The sequence below is a fragment of the Neovison vison genome, chromosome 11 (assembly GCF_020171115.1).
Source record: "Neovison vison isolate M4711 chromosome 11, ASM_NN_V1, whole genome shotgun sequence".
Taxonomy (NCBI): Eukaryota; Metazoa; Chordata; class Mammalia; order Carnivora; family Mustelidae; genus Neogale; species Neogale vison.
This window is the reverse complement of record NC_058101.1, coordinates 36,060,826-36,087,062: the sequence shown is the minus strand read 5'-3', so window position 1 is coordinate 36,087,062 and position 26,237 is coordinate 36,060,826. Positions and strand designations below refer to the sequence as shown.

General features: G+C 38.3%; 1 protein-coding gene across 2 annotated transcripts in view; it reads right to left on the bottom strand.

Annotated features, from left to right (window-relative positions):
• The window catches only part of TMEM156 (transmembrane protein 156), a 52,262-nt gene extending 29,590 nt beyond the window's left edge, over positions 1-22,672 (bottom strand). For both annotated transcript variants that reach the window (XR_006386769.1, XM_044268107.1), the window contains exon 1: positions 22,238-22,672. Coding sequence is in view for 1 of the 2 variants with exons in the window: in XM_044268107.1 (XP_044124042.1) it covers positions 22,238-22,325 (88 nt within the window). In the remaining variant the exon portion in view is untranslated. The remainder of the gene's footprint in view (positions 1-22,237) is intronic.
• Between the last annotated feature and the right edge of the window lie 3,565 nt (positions 22,673-26,237).

Sequence of the window (26,237 nt, the reverse complement as noted above, 5' to 3'; positions counted from 1 at the left end):
CTCCCTCAGTTTTATGTTGGGGAGGGCGACCTTTGGCCCTGAGGAACTGAACCACTTGTCTCTGGAAATTGGGCCATTGAAGAGATAGCCTTTTTGTTGTAAATCACCAGGACATCTGCAAACCACGGGAGACTCCTGTCTTGCAGGATTGTGATCTCTGCAAGTTAACTATTTGTTTTCTTTAACATCTGGTCCCTGTGGCACCTCTGCCTAACCGCCCTGGTGGTATATGATTAAGTTGTTTCTTAGGTTTTAGCTACTTTCTCTTATCTCAAGTTATGTGCCTGTGTGGACTGGTTAGGGACGCTCAGTAAAATGGCTTCCCGGCCTTCAGGATGGCCATTCTTATGCTAACCCACTCTTATAGTGCAAGATGCCAGCTTTTGCTTTGCTAAGATGGCTGTACTTATGTCAGGGCTAGACTCAAGGTGGGTACAGCCTTGTTTTTCTTGGTCTCCACACCTGGAGCTGGTTTCCAAAACTTGTTTTTAAGTCCCCTGGGGGAAGGGGAGCAGGGACAGTAAAATTGGTCCTTACAGTATATCTTGATTTTGGTACTAATTACATTGGTGTAAACATTTGTCAAACCTTGAACTAAACACTTAAAATGAGAGTATTTTATTATATGTAAATTTTATCTCAATAAATTTCATTTCTGAATAATGCTACTATGAGTATTCATGAACGTATCTGCTGGCACAAAAATACAGAAGTTTCTCTGGTATACACACTGAGTAAAATTGCTGGGTATTCAGAATGTGCATCTTTGATTTTTCTAGAAAAATGTCAAATCATTATATGAAGTGACCATACCAATTAATACTCTAATGTGTGATGTATGAAACCTCCCACTGACATACATCTTGGCCAAGGCTTGGCTTTTCAAGTTTGTCCAGTTCAGTGAGCATTAAACAGAATCTTATCATGGTTTAAAGGTGTTTTTTCTTCTTTTTTTCCTACTTTTCCATTTTTTCTGTTAGGCTGTCTTTTTTTAAGATTGTATTTTTTTGAAAGTGAGAGAGGGAGAAGCGGACTCCCCACTGAGCAGAGAGCCAGATGCAGGGCTCGATTCCAGAGCCCCGAGATCATGACCCAAACCAAGGGCAGACATTTAACCAACTGAGCCACCAAGGAGCCCTGTTCGTCTTTTTCTTATTACTGTTTAGGAGTTCTTTAAGTTTTCTGTTTCAAATTTTAAGAAGTTAGGGCATCTGAGTGGCTCAGTGGTTAAAGCCTCTGCCTTCGCCTCAGGTCATGGTCCCAGGGTTCTGGGATCGAACCCCACATCGGACTCTCTGCTCAGCGGGGAGCCTGCTTCCTCCTCTCTCTCTCTGTCTGCCTCTCTGCCTGCTTGGGATCTCTCTCTGTCAAATAAATGAATAAAATCTTTTAAAAAATAAAATAAAATTTTAAGAAGTTCCTTATTTTCTTAATATTTTTTAAAACATTTTATTAATTTATTAGAGAGAGACAGAGCACGCACATGTGTATATGTAAGAAGGGGCATGGGCATAGGGAGAGGTGAATGGAAAAGGAGAGAATCTCAACCAGACTCCAGGGCTGAGCACAGAGGTTGACACAGGGTTTGATTTCACAGCCATGAGATCATGACTTGAGCTGAAACCGAGAGTCAGGCACTTAATCAACTGAGCCACCTAGGTGCCCCAAGAAATTCTTTTATTATTTTATCAATATATCGTCTCATAGATTATACTTTATCAATTCATTTTCTTTATGATCTCTTAAAAGAAGCTCTTAATTTGAATGCAGCAAAGCTATCAATCATTTCTTTACATTTGTGTTTTGTGACTTATTTAAGGAATCTGTCTCCCTTAAAGTTATAAAGATCTTTTAGAAGTTTTAAAGTTTTGCCCTTTACATTTATGTTCTTTTCTTTCTTTCTTTCTCTCTCTCTCTCTCTCTTTTTTAAGAGGGAGAGAGAATGTAAGTGGAGAGGGGTAGAGCGAGAGGGAGAGAGAATCTTAAGCAGGCTCCACACCCAGCCCAGAACTCAACATGGGCTCCATCTCATGACCCTGAGATCAGGACCTAAGCCAAAATCAAGAGTCAGATGCTTAACTGACTGAGCCACCCAGATATCCATGTATGTTCTTCATCTATCTGGAACTGGGTACAGAGTGGTACCCAGTTAACTGGGTACAGTTAAGCCACATTAATTTTTCCACATGTGATAATCAATTGCACTAGCATTTATTGGGTAATCTATCTTTTCTTCACTACTTAGAAAGATGTTGCTACCATATATCAAATACCCATAAATATATGAGTGTGTATCTGGGATCTCAGTTTTTTTCCATCAGTCCATTCTTCTATCTTGGCAAAGATATTGTACTGACTTAATTATTTTTGCTTTGTAAAAGCTTTTATATCTGATAGGAAAATCCCCTCCCCTTGTTCATCTCCTTTAGGAGTGTCTTAGCTATTCTTGGGCCTTTACTCTTTTTATTTTCTTTTTTTATTTAATTTCTTTTCAGTATAACAGAATTCATTGTTTATGCACAACACCCAGTGCTCCACGCGACACATGCCCTCCATAATACCCACCACCAGGCTCCCCCAAACTCCCACCCCCTGTCCCTTCAAAACCCTCAGATTGTTTGTCAGAGTCTGTAGCCTCTCATAGTTCATCTCCCCCTCCAATTTCCCTCAACTCCCTTCTCCTCTCCATCTCTTCATGTCCTCCGTGTTATTTCTTATGCTCCACAAATAAGTGAAACCATATGATAGTTGACTCTACTTGACTTATTTCACTCAGCACGATCTCTTCCTGTCCCGTCCATGTTGATACAAAAGTTGGGTATTCATCCTTTCTGATGGAGGCATATTACTCCATAGTGTATATGGACCACATCTTCCTTATCCATTCGCCCCTTGAAGGACATCATGGTTCTTTCCACTGTTTGGCGACTGTGGCCATATCTGCTACGAACATTGGGGTACAGATAGCCCTTCTTTTCACTACATCTGTATCTTTGGGGTAAATACCCAATAGTGCAATTTCAGGGTCATAGGGAAGCTCTATTTTTAATTTCTTAAGGAATCTCCACACTGTTCTCCAAATTGGTTGCACCAACTTATATTCCCCCCAACACTGTAAGAGGGTTCCCCTTTCTTCACATCCTCTCCAACACATGTTGCTTCCTGTCTTGCTAGTTTTGTCTTGGCCCTTTACTCTTTCCAACAAATTTTAGAATCAGCTTGTTTAAGTTCAGTGAAGAACCTAGTTGTGATTGTGACTTGAATCTTGAAATTCCCTGGAGAAGAAAGATAAAATACTGAATTTCTCCTATCACTTTTTTCTTCCTTTTTTTCCCCTATTTCTATGGAGTTTCTTTGATATCTTTTAATGAAATTTTCAAATTCTCTCCATGATAGTCTCATATAGCTTCTGTTAGATTTCCTCTTATGTACCTTAATTTTGTTGCTAGTGCAAACAGTATCTTTTAAGGAATATGTTTTCAGCTTTTTAGTGGTATATGGAAATACAAATAACTTTTGAATATCAGTTTTATTTTTTACCACTCTATAAATGTCCTTTTTAACTTTTATCTTTTATAAACATTTTGGGCTTTCCATGCAGATATCCAAAGCAAGTATAAATAATAACAACTTTATTTCTTGACTTCCAATCCTTATACCTTTATTTCTTGTACTTGTTTCAAGATTTCATTTGTTTGAGAGAGAGAAAGAGCACACGCGGGTGAAAGCAGAGGGAGGAATGGGGGAGAGGAAGTAGGAGGGGAAATAATCTAGAGCAGACTTCCCACTGAGCGCAGAGCCTGAAGTGGGCTTTGATCTCACAACCCTGAGATCAAGACCTAAGCCAAAACCAAGAGTCAGACACCCAACTGACTGAGCCACCCAGGCTCAGTTTTCTTTTACTTTTCTTACTCCACTGCCAGGACCCCCGGTACCTCAACAAATAGAGATGTTGAGAGAGGTCATCCTTGCTGGTTCTCAATCTTAAGTGTATTTATAATGTCTCATCACTGAAATAATAGGTCATATAATCATTTTTGGAGGACCTGTATCACTTTAAGGAAGTTCTCTTCTATTCCTACTTTGCTAAGAGTTTTTCATTATAAGGGCTGCTGAATATAATTGAACGTTCATTCAACAACTTTGAGATGATTATGTGGTCTTCTTCTTTAATCTGTTAACACAGTGAATTACATTATTAGATTTTTCTAGTGCTAACTCATCTTGCATTCCAGGTATAAATCTGGTTTGATCAATTTACAGACCTTTATATATATATTCGATCACCTTTATCCAATTAGATTCTTAATATTTTGTTTAGTTTTTTGTTTGTTTGTTTATGTAGGCTCCAACCTTAGCATGGAGCCCAATGCAGGGCTTGAATTCATGACCCCAAGATCAAGAACTGAGCTGAAATCAAGAGTCCGACACTTAACTAACTGAACCACACAGGTACTGCCCCATTTTTTTTTTTTTAATCTGTTTATAAATGAGACTGGTCTGTAAGTTTTTCTTTTTTGTTCCATTTTGGTTAGGTTTGGGTACCAAGATAAGCTAGACTTAAAAAATAAACTGGAAAACATTCTCATTTCTCTTTTTTTTTTAAGGATTTCATTTATTTATTTTAGAGAGACAGAGATAGTGGCAGAGGTAACAAGAGAGAGTATAAGCAGGGAGAAAAGAGAGCTAAGCAGGGAGCCTGACAAAGAGCTTGACCTCAAGACCGTGAGATAATGACCTGACCAAAGGCAGACACTTAAACAACTGAGCCACCCAGGTGTCCCAATACTCCCATGTTTCTGTCTCCTGAAAGAGTTTATTATAAAATTGCATTTATCTATTTAATCTATTTCTTGAAAGTTTGGCAGAACATGCATGTAAAATTACTGAAGCCTCGTGTTTCTTTCGGGGCATATTAAACCATGGGCTCAATTTCTTTAATTGTTGTACAACTCTTCAGTTTTCCATTTTTTCCTAAGTAGGTTTGGGTAAGTTATATTTTCCTATAAATATGTCCTTAATGTTTTAGATTTATTGACTTAAAGTTAATTCATAATAATCTCTATTACATTTTAAATTTCTACTATATCCTTTTCCAGTCTTAACATTACTTACTTGTGCCTGCTCATTTTTTGATTATTCAATTTTAATAAACAGAATAATGGCCTCCTAAAAATCTCCACATCCTAGTTTCCAAAACCTGTGAATATGTTACATTACACGCCAAAGAGAAATTAAGGCAGGAAATGGAATGAAGGTAGCCAATGTACTTACCTTAAAATAGGGAAATTATTGGGGTGTCTGGAGGGCTCAGTTTGTTAAGTGTCCCACTCTTGATTTCGGCTCAGGTCCTGATCTCAGGGTCCTGGGGTCAGGCCCCCTATCAGGTTCCACGCTCATTGGGGAGTCTGCTTAAGGATTTTCTCTCCTTCTCCCTCCATCCCTCCCTCCTCTCTCTAAAATAAATAAATAAATCTTTTTTTAAAAATTTTTTAATAGGGAAATTATCTTTGATTGTCTAAGGGCCTAATATAATCACAAATGCAGATGAGGGAGGCAAAAGAATGTGTGTCAGGTAACACAATGTACAAAGACTCAACAGGCCATCGCTGGCTTTGAAGTTGGAAGAAAGACACAAACTAGGGCATGCAGGCAGCTTCCAGAGGCTGGAAACGACAACAAAATGGATTCTCACCTACAGCTCCTGAAAGGAATGCTATTTTTATACAGCATTTTAGTTTTTTCACTGACACACAAATTAGTAGTTATTTTTACCGTATACAGTTAATATTTTCAAGATTTTAATTGAACACATGCTTTTAATTATTGAGGGTCTTTTCCCTGCTATTTCTTGCATCTCTGGCCTCCCTTCTAGGATCATAGTTCTTCTCCTAAAGTTAAATCTCTATAAATTCCTTCACTGAAGATTTGCTGATTGTAAGCTCACTGTTTCTGCTCATGTGAAGATGTGCACCTCACCATTTCCAGCTTGATATTAATTTTACCTCAGTACTTTGCAGACATTATTCCACTGGCCTCTGAATTTCATTGTTGTTTACAAGAAATGAGATGCTAGGCTAATTCTTGTTCCTTTGAAGACAATAAGTCATTATCTCTGGTTATTCTTAAGATCTCTTTAGTTTTCATGTTCTATGGAATTTCATATTTATTCTGTTTGGGACTTGTTGGGTTTCCTGAATCTGAAGATTTATGTGTTGCATCACTTTCATAGAATCCTCAGTCCCATTCTCTTCAAACATAGTCTTTTCTCCATTCTGTCTCTTCTTTCCTTTGGTAGCTTCAGTTAGAGATCTCTCCCTTTGTTCTCTATGTCTCTTAACCTCTGTTTCATATTTTCTCTTTCTCTTTCTTTCTGTGCTGTGTTCTCATCTCATTAGTTTATTCACATCTATATTCCCATTCATTAACTCACTTTCAATTGTGTCTGATCTGTTTATTCCATTCCTTGTGTTTCTACTTTATGTTATTATATTTTCATAATTAGAATTTTGAGTTGATTCTTTTTCAAATGTACCTGATTACATATTTTTGGAAAGATTTTATTTATGTATTTGACAGAGAGAGTGAGAGAGCACGAGTTGGGGGTGGGACATGGCAAGCAGAGGAAACAGGAGAAGCAGGCTCCCAGCTGCACAGGAGACCCAGTGTAGGGCTCAACCCCAGCATCCTGGGATCATTACCTGAGTTGAAGACAGACACTTAACCAACTGATCCACCCAGGTGCCCCTGACTGATTATATTTTTAAAATTTAATTTAATTTAGTTTTAAATTCCAGTATAGTTAAACACAGTGTTATATTGGTTTCCAGTGCACAGTATAGTGATCTATAAACCTGCCTGATTATTTTTAATAGTTTTGTTTCTTACTCATACTTTTTGATACTATTTTTATTGAAACAAGCTAAATACTTACTTTATATTTTATATCTCATAATCCCTATCTGAATTCTTTAAAGATCTGATTCTGCTTTTTTGTCTCTAATGATTCTCATCTGTTAAGTCTTTGTGTTTTATGATTTCTGGTAGTAAATCATGTTCCTCAGAATTTTGATCAGGAAATTATTTGAGTTCTGGTTTGAAGACATTTTCCCCCAGAGAGGATTGGTGTTTATCTCTGCTTGGTGTTGGCATGTAAATTTGTCCACCCACTGTGGAAAACAATGTGGAGGATCCTCAAAAAATTAAAAATAGATTATATCATTCAGCAATTCCACTTTAGGGAAGATACCCAAAGGAAATGAAAACAGGGACTCACAGAGATATCTGCACTCCCATGTTTGTCACAGTATTATACACAATAGCCAAGGTATTGAAACAACCCAAGTGTGCATCAGTGGGTGAATGAATGAAGAGGATGTGTTACATATACACAATGGAATATTACTCACTTATGAGAAAGGAGAATATCCTGCTATTTTTAACAACATGGATGCACTTGAACACATTATACTAAGCAAGATAAGATAGAGAAAGATAATTACTGTATGATATAATTTATATGTGAAGTCTTAAAATGTCAAATGGAAGAGAGGGAAAATGAGTAGGGGGACTCTAGGCTCATGTCATCTCATGAACACAACTAGATAAGTATCAGATCATCCTATGACCCGAGAAATCAACCTGAAGACTGACAGAACAAACTCCACGATTAAAGGGAGAGAAGAAGCAGAGACATGGCTTAGGGGAGAAATGGATCGTGGATGCTGTGGAGGGGAGGAAGCCATGGTCGTAGAGAAGAGCAAGAGAGAGAGGAGCACACAGGGGAATGTTCAAGGAGAATGATTCGCTAAAGTGATGGGCTTGGAAAATGAGAGGGGCTAATTTCATGATTTCTTGCAACCAGGAGAGCTTAAAGCCTAGAGCCTGAAATGCCAGGAAGCTTGATTGAGCTAGACCCTGGAGGACATTGCCCTGCTCCTGGAAGGAAGCCAGGCAAACATTCTTGGAGCGGCAGGGAAGGAGCAAATGGCACGGAAACAGTAGTCTGAAGAGTGCCTGGGGCACCGAGTGGGGTGATTATTTGCTCTTCTCAGAGCATGTCCCTGAGAGGCAATCTTCATGAAGACTCCTCTCAGGGAACAAAGGAGCTGGCTGGTGCCATTTCCCTTCCCAGCCCTTCCACATAGACTCAGAGCCACCAGCAAGAGGCAACACATTACCAACACTCGCTGACACCAAGTCCCACACACCTGCTCTCTGGCCAGACTGCCCTTCTCAGTCAAGCTTGCCTCAGTCCCAGCTCAGTAAGCCCCTCACTGGGAAGACCAGCACAAACTCCTACTCACACCACATCTCCTGACCTGCGAATTCTGCAGGGTCTCAGTTCCGGTGGAAGTGATATCAGGTCTCATTTCACAAGCAGATCAGAGCACTGGTTAAAATTCACCACATTCAGGCCAAGGACAAAACACTGCCCATAGCAGGTAAAGAGAGCCTCTAAAGATGACTAGCCTGAAGAGTAGAGCAACCAAAATACAATAGCAGGGTGTATTCAGTGCACATCAGAGACACTCCGTGAAGGACCAGGCCCTGGACACTACATAACCTTTTATTCATATAGCCATTATCTCCAGGAGCAGGAAACATAATGTCTTTTAAAACACAGAAGAAGGCAGAGACTTGGACAAAATGCCTAGATGGAGGAATTTATCCCAAATGAAAGAACAAGATAAGGCCACAGCAAGAGAACTAAATGAAACAGATAAAAGCAACATGGCTGATGGAGAATTTAAAGCAACAATCATAAGAATACTCATTGGGCTTGAGAAAAAAATAGAAGGGGCACCTGGGTGGCTCAGAGGGTTAAGCCTCTGCCCTCAGCACAGGTCATGATCCCAGGGTCCTGGGATTGAACCCCACATTGGGCTCTCTGCTCAGCAGGGAGCCTGCTTCCCCCCCCCCCACCCTCTGCTTGCCTCTCTGCCTACTTGTGATCTCTCTCTGTCAAATAAATAAATAAAATCTTAAAAAAAAAATTGAAGACATCAATGAGACCCTTATCACAGAGATGAAAGAATTAAGAAAGAATCAATCAGAGATGAAGAATGCAATAAACAAGATTGGAAACACGTTTGATGCAATGAGGAGCAGGTTGGAGGAAGCAGAGGAATGAATTAGTGACCTAGAAAACAAAATTATGGAAAATAATGAAGTTGAACAAAAGAGAAAAAGACAACTTATGCAACAGAGAATAGACTTAGAGAACTCAATGACTCCATCAAACATAGTAACATTCATATTATAGGAGTTGCAAGAGAAAAAGAGAGAGAAAGGGGGGCAGAAAATTTATTGGAGGAAATAATAGCTGAAAACGTCCCTAATCTAGGGAAGAAAACAGACATCCAGATCCAAGGGCACAGAGAACTCCTATCAGAATCAACAAAAGAGGGGTGCCTAGAGGGCTCAGTTGACTAACCATTGCCTTTGGCTCAGGCCATAATCTCAGGTCCTGGAATCGAGCCCCATGAATCTGCTTTTCCCTCTTTTGCTGGTCCCCTCCCCAACCCGACTCATGCATGCCCTCTCTTTCTCTCTCTCAAATAAATAAATAAAATTTTTAAAACTAACAAGAGCAGGCCAACACCGAGACATATTATAATTAAATTTGCAAAATATAGTAATAAAGAAACAATCTTAAAAGCAGCAAGACAGGGCACCTGGGTGGGTCAGTGGGTTAAGCCTCTGCCTTCTGCTCAAGTCATGATCTCAGGGTCCTGGGATTGAGGCCCACATCGGGCTCTCTGCTCAATAGGGAGCCTGCTTCCCCCCCTTCTCTCTGCCTGCCTCTCTGCCTACTTGTGATCTCCCCCTCTCTGTCAAATAAATAAATAAAATCTTTAAAAAAAAAAAAGGGCAGCAAGACAGAAGGAGTCCTTAATTTACAAGAGAAGATCCATAAGGCTAGCTGGAGATTTCTCAACATAAACCTGGCAAGCCAGAAGGGAGTGGCATATACTCAAAGTGCTGAATGGGAAAAACCTGCAGCCAAGAACACTCTAGCCAGCAAAGCTATCGCTCAAAATAAAAAGGAAAGATAGTTTCCCAGATAGAAAGAGCTAAGGGGGTTTGTGCCCACTAAACCAGCCCTGCAAGAGACATTGACGAGGACTCTTGGAGTGCAAAGGAGAGATGAAAAGTGACAAGAAATGATCAGAGAAAATCTCCAGTATCAACAACAAAACAAGTAATAAAATGGCAATAAATATATATCTATCAATAATTACTTTGAATGTAAATGGACTAAATGCTCCAATCAAAAGAAGGCTGTCAGAATGAATAAACAAACAAAAAGACCCATCTATATGCTGCCCATAAGAGATTCATTTTATTTATTTATTTTATTTATTTATTTAAGAAAGGGAGAGTGAGAAGCAGACTCCCCACTGAACAGAGAGCCCTAGGCAGGGCTCGATCTCAGGACCTGGGACCATGACCTGAGCTGAAGGCAGATTCTTAACAACTGAACCACCCGTAAGATTTATTTTAGACCTAAGGACACCTACAGATTGAAAATGAGGGGGATGGAGAAACATTTGTCACGCAAATAGATGTCAAACACTCCAGTCAAAAGACATATGGTGTCAGAAGGAGTAAAAAAACAAAACAAAACAAAGCAACAATCTATATGGTGCCTACAAGAGACTAATTTTAGACCGAAAGACACCTGCAGATGGCAAATAAGGGAAATGGAGAAACATTTCTTATGCAAATGGATGTCAACAGAAAGCTGGAGTAGCAATATTTATATTGGACAAACTAGACTTTAAAACAAAGGCTTGTAACAAGAGTAAAGAAGAGCACTATATTGTAATGAAGGGGACAATCGAACAAAAAGATCTAACAATAGTGAATATGCATTCAACATGGGAATATCCAAATATATAAAACAGTTAATAACAAATTTAAAGGAATAATCAGTAGTAATACAGTAATGGTAGTGAATTTTAACATCCCACTTACATCAATAGACAGATCATCTAAACGGAAAATGGACAAAGAAACAATGGCTTTAAATGACACACTGGACCAGGGGCGCCTGGGTGGCTCAGTGGATTAAGCCGCTGCCTTCGGCTCAGGTCATGATCTCAGTGTCCTGGGATCGAGCCCCGCATCGGGCTCTTTGCTTGGCGGGAGCCTGCTTCCCTCTCTCTCTCTCTCTCTCTCTCTGCCTGACTCTCCGCCTGCTTGTGATCTCTCTCTCTGTCAAATAAATAAATAAAATCTTTAAAAAAAAAAAAAATGACACACTGGACCAGATGGATTGAACGGATATATTCAGAGCATTCCATCCTAAAAAGAACACTGTACATTCTTTTCAAGTGCACATGGAACATTCTCCGGAACAGGTCACATAGTGGGTCACAAAACAGATATCAACAAATACAAAAGGATTGAAATCATACCAGGCCTCTTTCTCATCACAATGCTATGAAACTAGAAGTCAACCAAAAGAAAAAAACTTGGAAAGACCACGAATACGTGGAGGTTAAGCAAAATGCTACTAAACAATGAATGGGTCAACCAGGAAATCAAAGAAGAAATCTATTAATGAGCACTGGGTGTTGGATGTAAGCGATGAATCCCTGAATTCTACTCCAGCAACTAATATTGCCCTGTGTTAATTAACCAAAATTTAAATTAAAAAAAGAAAACAAAGAATAAATTTTCAAAAGTCACAAAAACAAATAAAAATGAAAATAAATGGTCCAAAACCTTTGGGATACAGCACAAGCAGTCCTAAGAGGGAAGTATACAGCAATACGGGCCTACTTCAGGAAGCAAGAAAAATCTGGAATAAACAACTTAACCTTACACCTAAAGAAGCTAGAAAAAGAACAATAAACAAAGCCTAAGGCCAGGTGGAGGGAAATAGTAAAGATTAGGACAGAGATAAATGATCTAGAAACTAAAAAAAACAATAGAACAGATTGTTGTTCTGTTCTTATCCAAGCCAGATTTATCAAAAAGAAAGGAGAAAGGACCCAAATAAAACGTCACAGATGATGGGTGCCTGGGTGGTTCAGTTGTTAAGCATCTGCCTTTGCAGTCAAATGCTCTACCACTGAGCTATACCCCCAAGCATCTGCCTTTGGCTTAGGTCATGATCCCAGGGTCCTGGGACTGAGCCTGGCATCGGGCTCCTTGCTCAACAGGGAGCCTGCTTCTCCCTCTCCCAATCCTCCTGCTTGTGTTCCTTCTCTTGCTGTGTCTCTCTCTGTCAAATAAATAAAGTCTTTTAAAAATAAAATCACAAATGAGAGAGGAGAAATAACAACCAACACCACAGAAATACAAGCAATTATAAGCGAATATTATGAAAAACTATATGCCAAAAAATCGGACAACCTGGAAGAAATTAATAAATTCCAGGAAACACATAAATTACCAAAACTGAAACAGGAGGAAATAGAAAAACTTGAACCGATTGATAACAAGTAAAGAAGTTGAATCGATAACAAAAAAATTCCAACAAATAAAAGTCCAGAGCCAGCTGGCTTCACGGGTGAATTCCACCAAACATTTAAGGAAAAGTTAATCCCATTCTTCTCCGACTATTCCAGAAAATAGAAAAGGAAGGGAAGCTTCTAAATTCATTCTACAAGGCTAGCATTATCCTGATACCCTAACCAGATTAAGACTCCTCTATAAGAGACCACTATAACCAATATCCCTGATGAATGTGGATGCAAAAATTCTCAATAAAACACTAACAAATTACATTCAATAGTACATTATTAAAAATCACCACGATCAAGTGGGATTATTCCTGGGTTGCAAGGGTGGTTCAATATTCTCAAATTAATCAATGTGATATATCTCAATAATAAGAGAAAGGAAAAGATCCATATGATCATTTCAATAGATGCAGAAAAAGCATCTGACAAAGTACAATACCTATTCATGATAAAAACCCTCCACACAGTAGGTTTGGAGGGAACATACCTCAATATAATAAAGGCATATACAAAAGAACCCACAGCTAACATCATCCTTTATGGAGAAAACCTGAGAGGCTTTCAGGAACCTGAGAAAGATGTCCACTCTCACCACTTTTATTCAACATACTGCTGAAAGTCCTAGCCTCAGCAATCAGACAACAAAAAGAAATAAAAGGCACTCACATTGGTAAAGAAAAAATAAAATTTCCACTATTTGCAGAGGGCACAATACTATGTACAAAAAATCTGAAAGACTCCAAAAAACTGCTGGAACAGTTCAACAAATTGAGTTGAAATAAAATATCAGCTCAATAAAATTGAGTTGAAATAAAATAAAGTTGCAGGATGTACGCCAATTAAGCAGCAGAAAGAGAAATTAAGGAATCAACCCCACTTACAATTGCACCAAAACCAGTAAGATACCTAGGGATAAACCTAACCCAAGAGGTGTAAGAAATGTACTCTGAAAACTGATGAAAGAAATTGAAGAGGACACAAAGAAATGACACACAAGACATCTCATGCTCATGAATTAGAAGGACAAATATTGCTAAAATGTCTGTCCTACCCAAAGTAATCTACAGTCCCTATTAAAATACCAACAGCATTTTTCACAGAATTAGAACAAACAATCCTAAAATTTGTAGACCCCAAATAACCAAAGCAACCTTGAAAAAGGAAAACAAAGCTGGGGGCATCACAATTCCAGACTTCTAGTCATATTACAAAACAAGTTGTAGTGATCAAAATAGTATGATACTGGCACAGAAACAGACCCGTAGATCCATGGAACAGAATAGAAAACCCAGAAATGAACCCACAACTTCACAGTCAGTTTATCTTTGACAAAGCAGGAAGGAATATCCTGCTCTTCAACAAGTGGTATTGGGAAAACTGGACGGCAACATGCTAAAAGTGAAAATGGACCACTTTCTTATACCATACACAAAATGGATTAAAGACCTAAGTGTGGGGCATGAGACCATAAAAGTCCTAGAGGCAGTAACCTCTTTGACATCAGTCCTAGCAGTTTCTTTCTAGATGTGTCTCCTGAGGCAAGGGAAACAAAAGCAAAAAGAAATTGTTGGGACTTCATCCAAATAAAAAGCTTCTACCAAGTGAAGAAAATATTTAATGAAATTAAAACTCAACACTACAAAAATGAATAATCCAATAAAAAAAAGTAGGCAGAAGGGGTGCCTGGGTGGCTCAGTGGGCTAAGACTGCCTTTGGCTCAAGCCATGATCTCAGGGTCTTGGGATCAAGCCCCAAGTTGAGCTCTCTGCTCAGCGGGGAATCTGCTTCTCCTTCTCCCTCTGACTGCCGCTCTGCCTGCTTGTGATCTCTCTCTTTCTCTCTCTATCTCCGTGTCAAATAAATAAATGAAATCTTTTTTTAAAAAAGTAAAAAGTCATATGTCAAATTTATCCAATAAAATAAAAACAAAAATTAATTCTTGGATTGGGCTTGTCACATGTCATAGGTCATAAGCATTAATAGCCAAGTTATGGCCCAGTTCACGTCCACAAACTCTCAAGGGCAATTTTTTCCTGGCTCTCTCCAGGGCCCGGATGGAGACAGACAAACTTCCTCACAGCCAGGCAAGTTTTTTCCCCAGATTACTCATTACTTCTTCACAGAGCATGTCACATTTTGTGTCCCAGCCTTAAGCTTTAGCTTCTGTCCCCCAATGTGTGACCCATGAAACAGAGACTCTAGGCCACCAGGAATTGGTAGATGTTCCTCGGGTCACCAACCTGTTCACTCTTGCTTACCCATCAGGATTCATAATTTCTAACCATTTTCTACCTTTGAGTAGTTTTCTTACTTTCTTAGTACTTCAACTATGTATTTTGTTGTTGTTGTCTTTAATGTTTTATCTCACATTTTTAGATGTTTTGTGCAAAAGTGTTTTTCAAGATAATGACCACAAGAACAGAAGTTTCAACTCTCTGTTGACCTTCAAGAATAAGGGAGAATTTACAATAAAACCTTTATTGTCTGACAGGCACTAGGCGTTCCAGAAACTATGGTATGTCAAGTCATATTTTCCCAATACCTAGGCTATTTCTCTGTTAGTGAGTTGTCAAGAAACTTTGGGAAGGAGCATGGATTATTTCAGACATTACATATTCTAAGTGTTACTGCTTAAGTATATGAAATAGGAAATGAAGAAAAGAAAATGAGAAATTTTTACTACTAGAAACAACTACTTTGGCAATGCATTTGGTGGTGTCTTATAAAACTAAGCTATTCTACTACATGACAGTTACCAGATAGAAATGAAAACATATTTTCACACAAAGAGTTGTACGAGAATGTTCATAGCAACATATTTATAATGACCAAAATCTGGAAACAACCCAGTGGCCAAAGGGACAAATGTGACGTATTTGTATAAGGGACCATTTAGCGATAAATAGAAAGGAGCTACTGATATACTTCATAACATGGGTGAATCCCAAAAACATTATGCTAAAAAGCTAGACCAAAAATAAACACTGTATGATGATTCCATCCATATAAAAAACAAGAAGGGATAAAACAAAACTATGCTGACATAGGTCACAAAGTTGCCTTGGGGAGAGGAGGAGATTTGACAGAAAAGAGCAAAAGGAATCTTCTGGGAGTGAGGAAAATCTGTATTTTGTATGACGCTGTAATTACAGAGGTGTGGACAATTGCCAAAATTTATAAAATCGAACAATTAGGATCTTTGTATTTTATTCTAAGTTGTGCCTTTAAAAAAAAATAGCCAAACAAAACATGGCACAGCCAATGGTTGCTGTGTATCTTTCATCATTATTGGATATTTTGTATCATAATCATAATTCAGCAATTTAAAAAGATTAGCTGCCAGGAGAAAAAAAAGCCTGTGGCTTAGGTGCCTAATTTACAGAGATATTTGTTAACATACATTGTTTTCCTTTGGTCAAAGTCTTCTCTTTAGCAACTACCATAGACTCACAAAGTATCAATTTCAATAGCAAAAACAAATAATTTTATTTCTATTTGGGGTTCAGTAATTGAAGGGAAAGGGTAAAAGTATATCATGTTGCAAATGAATGATATATCCATGATGTTAACCAGATAAGGAATACGGGAGTCAGGACAGGATATAGATTTATTCACAGAACATGTGGGAAAGACCATTTTTTTAAAAAAAGATTTTGTTTATTTACTTTGGGGGGGAGAGAGAGAGTGAGAGAGAGAGAGAGAGCATGAGCAGGGGAGAGGCAGAGAGATAAGCAGTCTCTCCACTGAGTAAGGAGCTAGAGGCAGGGCTCAATCCCAGGACCCTAAAAATTCTCGGTGTGCGGTAGAATTTTGTTTCAAAAATACAAGGTGGGGATGAAAATGCCGGGTCAGCCTAAATCAGAAGACAGTTATAAGGGTCAGCTAAGAAGTGCTTCCTTTCAGAGTGTTTCCTTTTTGTTTCCAGTACAATATGACTCAGAAAATTCCCTCAGTCAACAAAGACTCAGTGAGTCCCTCCTAATGTGACAACTTCTGTCCTAAGCGCTTAAAACACGACCAACATAAACAAAAACCTCATTTTCAGTGTGCCTACATTCTACTTGGAGAAATTGGACAACAAAAAGTACACACAATAAATAAGCAAGTTATATAGGGTATAAGTACTATGGAAAAAAAGAAGTATATATGGAAAAAGAGAAGTATAGAGGGGTAAGATATATTACCACATTACTGTTTTAAAGAAAGTTGTTTTTTCTATAAAAACAGAAAAGATATACAGAGAGAGCATTTATCTACCAATGCAGTGATACAAGCCGGTAGAAAGCATCCCAAGCTAGGATGGGTATAGAACCTAATAGAGAAGAGAAGAAAACCAGTTCAGCCAAAACAGTGGAAAATAATATCCTCAGCAGTATCTTTTTTTTTTTTGCCAATATCTAATGTATGAAATATATATGTAAACAGACTGTGTTGATTAGTAGCCATTTTCATGTTACAAAGATTCAGAAAATCCCATAAAAAATAAAATGTTACAACGAAGTAAATCTATCCATCTAGTTTTATTCCTTCTCTGAATATTTTCCGGAAAGTCTCTCTTGAGAATGATGCTTCACCATGAAGGGGTTGACATATTTAATGCGTCAAAATGAGTGATATGTCAAAGCACTTGGTATAGTACCTCATATATGTGTAAGTGCTTATTAAGTTTTAAAAAAAAATTTAGGAGCACCTGGGTGGCCCAGTCGGTTAAGCACCTGACTCTTGACTTTTGCTCAGGTCAGAATCTCTGGGTCATGATATTGAGCCCCACAGCAGGCTCCACACCCGGCATGGAGTCTGCTTAAGATTCTTTCTCTCTCTGCCCATATGTGCGTGCTCTCTCTCTCTCCCCACCGCCAAATAAATAAATAAATAAATAAATCTCTTAAAAAAATTTAATACCTGGGGTACCTGGGTGGCTTAGTGGGTTAAGCCTCTGCCTTCGGCTCAGGTCATGGTCTCAGGATCCTGGGATCGAGCCCCGAAACGGGCCCTCTGCTATGCAAGGAGCCTGCTTCGCCCTCTCTCTCTCTACCTGCCTCTCTGCCTGTGACCTCTGTCTGTCAAATGAATAAATAAAATCTTTTTAAAAAATTTTAATACCCATTAGTCTCTTTCCCAGGCCATATTGGGGATTACTGATTAACTTGCTTTTTTCTTTTTTTTTCTTTTCTCAATTGGAATCATTTTTAGTATTTAAATATAAAAAGTGAGCACTTACTTTTTTCTTTTTAAGACAGACACACAGGTATCTCATAGCCAAAATGGGCAGCAGGAATGAGCTCGTCTTCTGTCCTCCACAGTCCCCATCCCATGGTCGAAACTACTGCCCGGCCCTCCCTCCTTTCTGGCATAGAAGTTCACAGCGGCTGCCTTACACCCCAGGTGCAACACATTACTATTTCATATTGTGAGCATGTCCCTTCTCCCCAGCAGGTTTAGATAGATCAATGTGCCAAAGTTAAAAAAAAAAAATTCCAAATAATTAGTTCCAACACTACTGAATTTTCAAACTTGTCCCACCAAGCCCAGTCAAAGAGCAGTCGGCATCTAGATCTTTCCAGGAAGAAGAGAGCCCCTGGCGTTCCTCCTGAGAGCCCTGGGTTAGGCCCTAGAAGCATCTGCTGCTGTTGCAGTTCTTGCTGCTCTTGCACTTGTCGCTTCTCAGTCTCAAAGACAACAGAAGAACCAGGAGTGTGAAGGAAGTAGTCCCAACCTACATGGCTACCCTGGAAAACCTGCACATTTTCTGAGCCACAAAGAGGGAGAGATCCAAAGTGGCTCCAGCTATGGACAGGACCCTCTCTGGGAACATCTCTGTCAGCCCCCACAGTCTCTCGGACTGGGTCTCATCTAGTTCCTCATCCACCTCATCCAGCTCCTCCTCAATCTTCTCAGAATGGCCTTTCAGAAGCCATTGGTCCAGGGACAGGGGCACCCCAGGGCCACCAGCAGAGGCGGCCATCACTGATGGACTTTCTAATGAGCCAGTCAATAAGAGGGAAATAACATGCCATTTTTTTTTTTAGATTTTATTTATTTATTTGACAGAGAGAGATCACAGTAGACAGAGAGGCAGGCAGAGAGAGAGAGAGGGAAGCAGGCTCCCTGCTGAGCAGGGAGCCCGATGCGGGACTCGATCCCAGGACCCTGAGATCACGACCTGAGCCAAAGGCAGCGGCTTAACCCACTGAGCCACCCAGGTGCCCAATAATGTGCCATTTTTAAGAAGGAAGATAACCCTTTCAGGCAAATGGGTTGCAGCGATCCTTGATAACACTGTTCTTTATCATACAGACCTAAGTAAGTTAAGGCGTACAGAGCTTAATATACTTCAGGGTTTATCCTATAGTCCATAAGTCAAGTTCCTTTATCCATTGTTTTCTTAAAGTTCACTGCCCCTCATACTACCATTTCCCTCAGAAAGTGCGCCATGCAAGGGGGAAATGAAAGCTGGTAAACACAGTTTATGTTAGTTTGGTTCTTAAATATAAGTGAGGAAGTCGAACAGCTAGATAAGGTTTCAGGTGTGTTTATGGCTGCTACCCGTCTCGCATTGCCACGGACGGTCAGTAAGACACTTGTAGAACTCACTACAGTTTCTGGTTTCAAGATTGTCTGAGATATTGAGATGAGTACGTTTTCTCTGAAAATTAGTAATAATCGCTTCTCTTAAGTGCTTCTGCAAGCAGGTTAAGGAGGAATATTAGCTGATGGCTGGAACTCTGACAGTGATTCCTCTTTGCAACAAAAAAGGGAAGGAACATCCTCCCCAGACAGGCTCGGAAGCAATTTTTATGTCCCCATCACACCTCTTTTACATTGCTGTTTTAGTAATGATTTTAATTATTTACCAACTAGGCATCCCTTTGACTGAAAACTTGAAGGAAGAACTGCCTTTCATTTTTTGTAGCCCCGGGTTCCTTCCTGGCTATTCATTCCCATTTCAGTATACTTGCCGAAGTGAGCACAGGTAGACGTTACTTGTAAGTATAAATAAATAAATAAATAATCTGTGAGAGCCCCCTTTTTAAAAAGCATTGATTTATTTATTTGACACACAGAGAGAAACAGCAAGAGAGGGAACGCAAGCAGGCGGAGTGGGAGAGAGAGAAGCAGGCTTCCCTCTGAGCAGGGAGCCCAATGTGGGGCTCGATCCCAGGATCCTAGGATCATGACCTTAGCCAAAGGCAGATGCTTAACCACTGAGCCACCCAGGCACCCCCAGATTTCTATTTGTTAACCAGATCTCGCTCTCTTAACCCTGCAAGTCCAAGAAAAGTTTGGTGAGGTCTTTTGTTTGGGGTCAATCCAGGCTCCCTTGATTGCAAGGAGCTCTGAATCAAAATATATCCATTCCTTTTTCTAGCTCCATTATCTACATGCAACATAAGTGTATCAATTCATGACTCCAACTATTGGCTCTCAGTATAAGCTGCCTTTCAAGTAAACTGAAAGTATTAAAATAGTTTCTCTTGCCGGTATATGTGCTCAGTGCGAACTCATTAAAAGTCCAAAACACTGCTGAAGAAGTTCCTCTTCCTCAGTAAAGTTAGACTAGAGAGCTTAGACTGTGTAATTATGATAATTGAATATTCTGAGTAATGATTATTCAGAGACTCGGATACATTCTTAATGAAAAAGGATCAAACACGGTTCTCTATTTTTAACTTGGGCCTTCAGAGGGTTTATTATTTTGAAATCAAATCTATTAAACTTCGTGAATACATTATTCCTCATTAAGATTCCTTCTGAATTCATTTGATGTCTGAACGACATGGTATCAGTGAATAATTTATAAGCAAAAATCATTTTACAATATTTATCTTAGAAATTAAAGTGAATAGAATATAAGAAAAAATGGGGGAAAAAATCCACAAGTAACTGATGGGGAGAGTAAAACTATACAGGATAGTCTCAAGGTTAATTTTAGCACTTCCTGAACACTCTTACCTTATCATCTAAATAATTTACAAGATATTTTATGAAATGTGTTAGTTGACAAGTCGTCACGTTTCATGAGGCAACTGTAATTGTGATTAAAAAATTACTGAACAAAGTGAAGCAATTATGTGACCTTAGTCAAGTCTATATTAGACTATACAAAATGAGGCTATGTGAACTTGTTCCCGGTGACCCACAAGCCGTTAAAAAATATAAAGTACTATTATTGCACTATTGCATGTGTAAAATATTTTGCCCAATAATCAACCTTTCCTTAATGGTGGCTCTGTGCAAAATTCCTCCTACCACAAAATGACATTGGGATTAAAATGATGTTTTTTTTCAAACACTTTTGTTTGTTGGCCCCAGGGAGGGTTCCTCTGAAACAAAATTCCCAAATAAATCCATCCCCCTCAAAGAGTCCAAGGAAATATCTATGCTGTTCTTGGGCCAGGAAAAGACAAATGGCTATTTTCAGTCTGAGGAGGCAACATAGGGAGTATTGAGAGCTGATGTAATCATCTTGAAAGTAAGAAGATGAAAATCATTGATGGCTGATTACCCTCAAGGCATCTGCTCAAAAAAGAAAAACTTTTAACATGCTCTGGCGTTCACCAATTCTCATAAAACACTAACCAATAGTTAGCAGTTTAAGAAATCTTTTTTAGGCTGATTATTTGGTTTTCATTAGCTGAACCTAGTTTTTTGGAGGTCAAGGTCAATCTTTATGGCCTACGTTAGATTAACTATTAAATGAGCTTACTGCCCACCACAAAAAGCTTAAAAATCGAAATATGTTATCTCCATTCCAATTCTAACTCTTCTCTTTCTATTTTCACTATGTGGAATCAAGAATTAAAACTACATGTTATAGTTGTTTCACGTAAGCAGCATAACTCCAGAAAACCAAGAAAAATGTGAAAGATTCAATTTTTCACAAAATTGCACTTGGTGTTTATTTAAAAAATATTGTTATCTGGCCACTTAGCATCACGTATATGAAACAATAATCATCACAGCCAGCCATCAAATGGAAGCTTTTTGCTGATCTTAAACAAATTCATATAACTTTGATGATAGAATACAGCATTTTCTTTTTTTCTCCTTATTAAATGCTAGGGAGCACATTTACCATCGAAACAGTCACATTAATATATTTCCAAATCTTTTATTGACCCATAAAAACAGTTGAAATTTAAATTTATTTATTTCCTTATCCTAGGTTTCAACAAACATACACAAGACCCTGAATTATCCACAGTATTTATTTTGTTCCTTTTTACTCTAGTAACAAATCCACAAACACACACACCTTTTGAAATTTGCACCCATCTCATTTTAATTCTATTTTGAATAGTCCTATTTTTCAAAAGGCAGCAGTGAGTTACTTGTGTTAAATGGCTGTGATGGATGGAAATCAAGCATTTTTAACATAATAAATATCACTTGCTTTATAAAAATCATTCCAGAAGCTAAAAGCATACTTAAAGAACTGTTTCGAAGGAAATGAGTTAAAAGAGCAAAATCATGTGAGAAGATTAATGCAAACTTGATGTTTAAAATCTAGACTGAAGATATTAAAGACATCTCTTCATTTTTCATCTCATGATCGTGTGCCACAATAATTTAGTGCTGGGAATAAGGTTACCGTGCTCTGTAAGAGTCAATTAACATTACAATCTCATTTGCGTAACTTTTTAGACGTAGACCTTCAGCCCATGCAGCGTGTATCTAAAAAGACCTTTCCTGTGACCATTAGCTGTCATGATTTTTAAGAAATTAGAAAAAGAAAAAATAAATTATAATGATACACTCACCCTTCGGTGTCTTAAAATATTCGGGCAAAAGTAAAATGAACGCGATCACTATTGCCAAAAGTAATTTAAAGAGGGCTGTTTTTGTCATGTCTCTTCACATGACACGGTGTGTTCCTGTCCAGGACATGGGTGGCACGTCTCTTCCTGCTTTGGGTTTCATCTCTGCAGTACTTTAAGTTTATGCAATTTACTTCATACTCACTTCCTTTTGGGTAAGACTTTAAAAAAAAAAAAAAAAAAAAGAGGGTTTGAACAGAGACGTCTTCATTTTGAGTCACTTTCCATTATGAAAACTACTGTCTAAGAAGTAAGACACTTTCAAACTATCTTTTAAACAAGAAATATTTAAAAAAAAAAATCTCAAGAAGCAAAGGGGTCTTGTCCTCATCCAGAATTGAAGCTAATTTCCCACGTTTATCAGTCAGTAGGAGTAAATATAAACCCACAATATACACGCCAAAAAACAAACGATGAAGGTCAGTCATGTCCAGTTACTCATTTACTTGTTAAATGATTGTTGGCCCCTTTTAAATGCCAGGCTGAACTGAATTCTGGTGTTCAGGAAAAGAGTGTGTCTATTAGACTACAAACAGTACAAATGTAAGGATAAATGTAAGGATAAACCAAAATTTCAATTTTACTTTACTACCTTGTATAAAGCAGTGGAATGGGACTCATTATTATTATGCCTATAAACCATGTGATCATTGTTCCTGAACCCACACTGTCCATTCCCGTTTCAAAAAATGATCTTTCATTATGATAATCCCAGTGAAGTAAAAGACTTTGTCTTAGAAAATAAATGAAGAGAAGGGGAAGTTCAGGGTGAAGAAAGAATATGTGCAAACAAATACTTTTATTCCATTGTTTTTGTTTTCTAGTTTAAAAAAAAATGGCAGGGAATATCTCCAATCTTTTTCTACCTGGTCATTCCCTCTCGTACCTATTACCCCATCTGTTTCCATTCATCCTATCTGTTCCTACCGACCCAACCCTGGGCTTTATGAAAGGATGGGTGACTGGGGAGTAGGAGGCAGGGAACAAAAGTCCCAACATGGCTATGTTGTGAGTACAAATTAACTGTCTCGTCTTCGGATTGGGTGTGGGGATTTGATTGACAGACGGGAATTGTGGGTTAAGAGACCTTAAAAACTGAATCTAAGAACATTCAAAATGGGACTAGAACTTCAAACATGAGGCTTATTTTATGAGCAGCATCAAGGATCATTCCAAGGAAGGGAGGAATTGATGAGAGTCATTGCCTCCATAGCATATTGGTCTGAGACATGTTATGTCATATGTCCAGCAGGGTCTTCAGTAAAGATGCTGGTGGAAAGGAGTAAGAGACCCTGTCTTTTAATTATTTCCTATATTGTTGGTGTCACTAAGTGACAGTGGACTTCCTACTCCCCCCTTAACCCTGTTTTGATTCCCCGATTTTTATTTACAAATACAAACATTCCAATCATAATTTTACTAATGGAGAAGAAATTGTTCAAGAAAAGATTTACTTGATGTTCCACCACTCAGTTAGTTTAATTCCTTGATCAATTTTCTTTAAAAGGGAAGCTAGGGGTGTCTGGGTGGCTCAGTGGGTTAAGCCTCTACCTTCGGCTCAGGTCATAATCTCAGGGTATGGAGATCGAGCCCCGCATCAGGCTCTCTGCTCTGCATGGAACCTGTCTCCCCTTCTCTCTCTGCCTACTTGTGATCTCTCTCTCTCTGTCAAATAAATAAATACTAAAATCTTAAAAAAATAAATAAAAAATAAATAAAAATTAAAAAAAATTAAAAATCTTTAAAAAATAAATAAAAAATTAATTTAAAAATTAAAAATCTTTAATAAATAAATAAATAAATAAAACCACTTTTTTATTTTTCCACTTTAATTTGATTTCACTGAAATTAGTTTTGTGAGTATCTGTCTTTTTTTATGAACAACAGTACTTTGGTTCATTGATTAAGTCTCCTGTTCATCTCAGATTTTATGGGTTTGTGAGTTTTCTTTGTGGTAGTGTTCTTGCAGGCCTCCTTCTTCCTTCCCCACCCCTCCCCCGTAACATGGCCTCAGATGGTTGGTTTTATTCTTGAGCACCTGGAAGACAAACTTCCCTGGGAAGCTCCGTGGTCTTCTCTGGAGCTGTGCAAACAGTGGATGTCAAGAGACCAACCAAGGCAGTTCCTCACTGCTCTGAGGATGTTGGGGAGTCAGGATCTCACACCTGTCCCATAATCCACTTGCTGGACACCAGTGTGTCATGTCTGATTGAGCAAATTATGAGAAATATGATATGCCCTGAGATATTTCAGGAATATTCTCCCTTTCCATCAGTGTTCTCCTTCCTTTTGTTCTTCTTTTAATTGTACCATCCCCTTTCGATCAACTGAACATGAAAACTCTGCAGAATAACTTATTTCTAAAGACTTCAGTAGATTTTTAATGGTCCTTAGATAATTCATTTAATGATACTCCAACTGTGTCCTTTAAAAATATTTGTTTATGTAGCACTACAATGTGAATATTCATTTATATAAATCTTTGAGTGAGTCTGACTTATGGCGTGGAATTACTAAGACAAACAGTGCAAAGGTTTTTGGAATTCTTAATTCATATAAACAACTATCTCCCAGAAGAAGTGAGTCAATATAGACACAATCAAGAGTGTATGAGTATGCCCATGTCACGAATGTCAACATTGGTCATTTTATTCTCTCAACTTTTGTCCATTTAAAAAGGAAAGTAAAACACTTGTTTTAATACTCATTTCTCTGATTGCTGGCAAGTCTAAACATTTTTCATATTTGCTGGCAATTTGAATTTCTTATAAATTGGCTGTTCATGTCTCTTACTGGAACATTTGTATCCTTATTTTTGCTTTATAGGCCTTTTTCTCTACTGGGAATATGTATCCCTTGCCACATATGTTGCAAACATTTCCCTCAGGTTGTCATGTTCCATTTCTTTTTGCATAGGGTGGGTTTTTTCCTCCCTATTTGTGACAGAATATAAAATATGGTAGATTATGGACTTAAAAGGTTTATGTTAAGAAACACAATTCTTCCTCATTGTATTTGTAATATTAAATGTAAATATAATATTTACAATAATATAATTATAATATCAAACACAATTCTTCCTCATTGTAGTCATAATAATTTATATCTTACTAAGGAGTTTACTTTTTTTTAATTAAGATTTTATTTATTTATTTGACAGAGAGAGAGAGAGCCAGAGAGGGAACAGAAGTTGGGGAGTGAAAGAGGAAGAAGCAGGCTTCCTGCTGAACAGGGAGGCAGATGCAGGGCTCCATCCCTGCAATCATGGTCTGAGCTGAAGGTAGACACTTAACAGATTGAAACCACCCAGGTGCCCCCAAGCAGTTTACTCTTAAATACAAAATTTAATTGCAGCCTGATTTTGGCTGCCTGGAATGCATAATAACAAACTAAGAAGCCTGGTCATCTTTTTAACAGTGGAAACATCTGACCTTCTAATAAATTGTTAGACAGTTACTACTAATGATAAAGGACCACTGCTCCATAGTTTTGTTTTATAATTTCCAAAGCTTCTTCATAGATATTAGATTATAAAGGGAGAATCTAAGAACATGAGTACAAATCTGCTATTACCCATGCATTGTGGACTTCTCTCTCCTACCTCAATGAAGAAGTAAGAAATTAATACGTCTAGGGCGCCTGGGTGGCTCGGTGGGTTAGGCCACTGCCTTTGGCTCAGGTTATGATCTCAGGTCCTTGGGATCAAGCACCGCATCAGGCTCTCTGCTCAGCAGGGAGCCTGCTTCCCTCTCTCTCTCTATCTGCCTGCCTCTCCATCTACTTATGATCTCTGTCAAATAAATAAATAAAATCTTAAAAAAAAAAGAAATTAATACATCTAAAACACAAAAGGGTTATTACATTAGTGTTTAACCTCCCTAAGTCTTATACTTCATATCATAGACTCAGACTCTCAAAGTACTTTAATGTGATCATACATCTA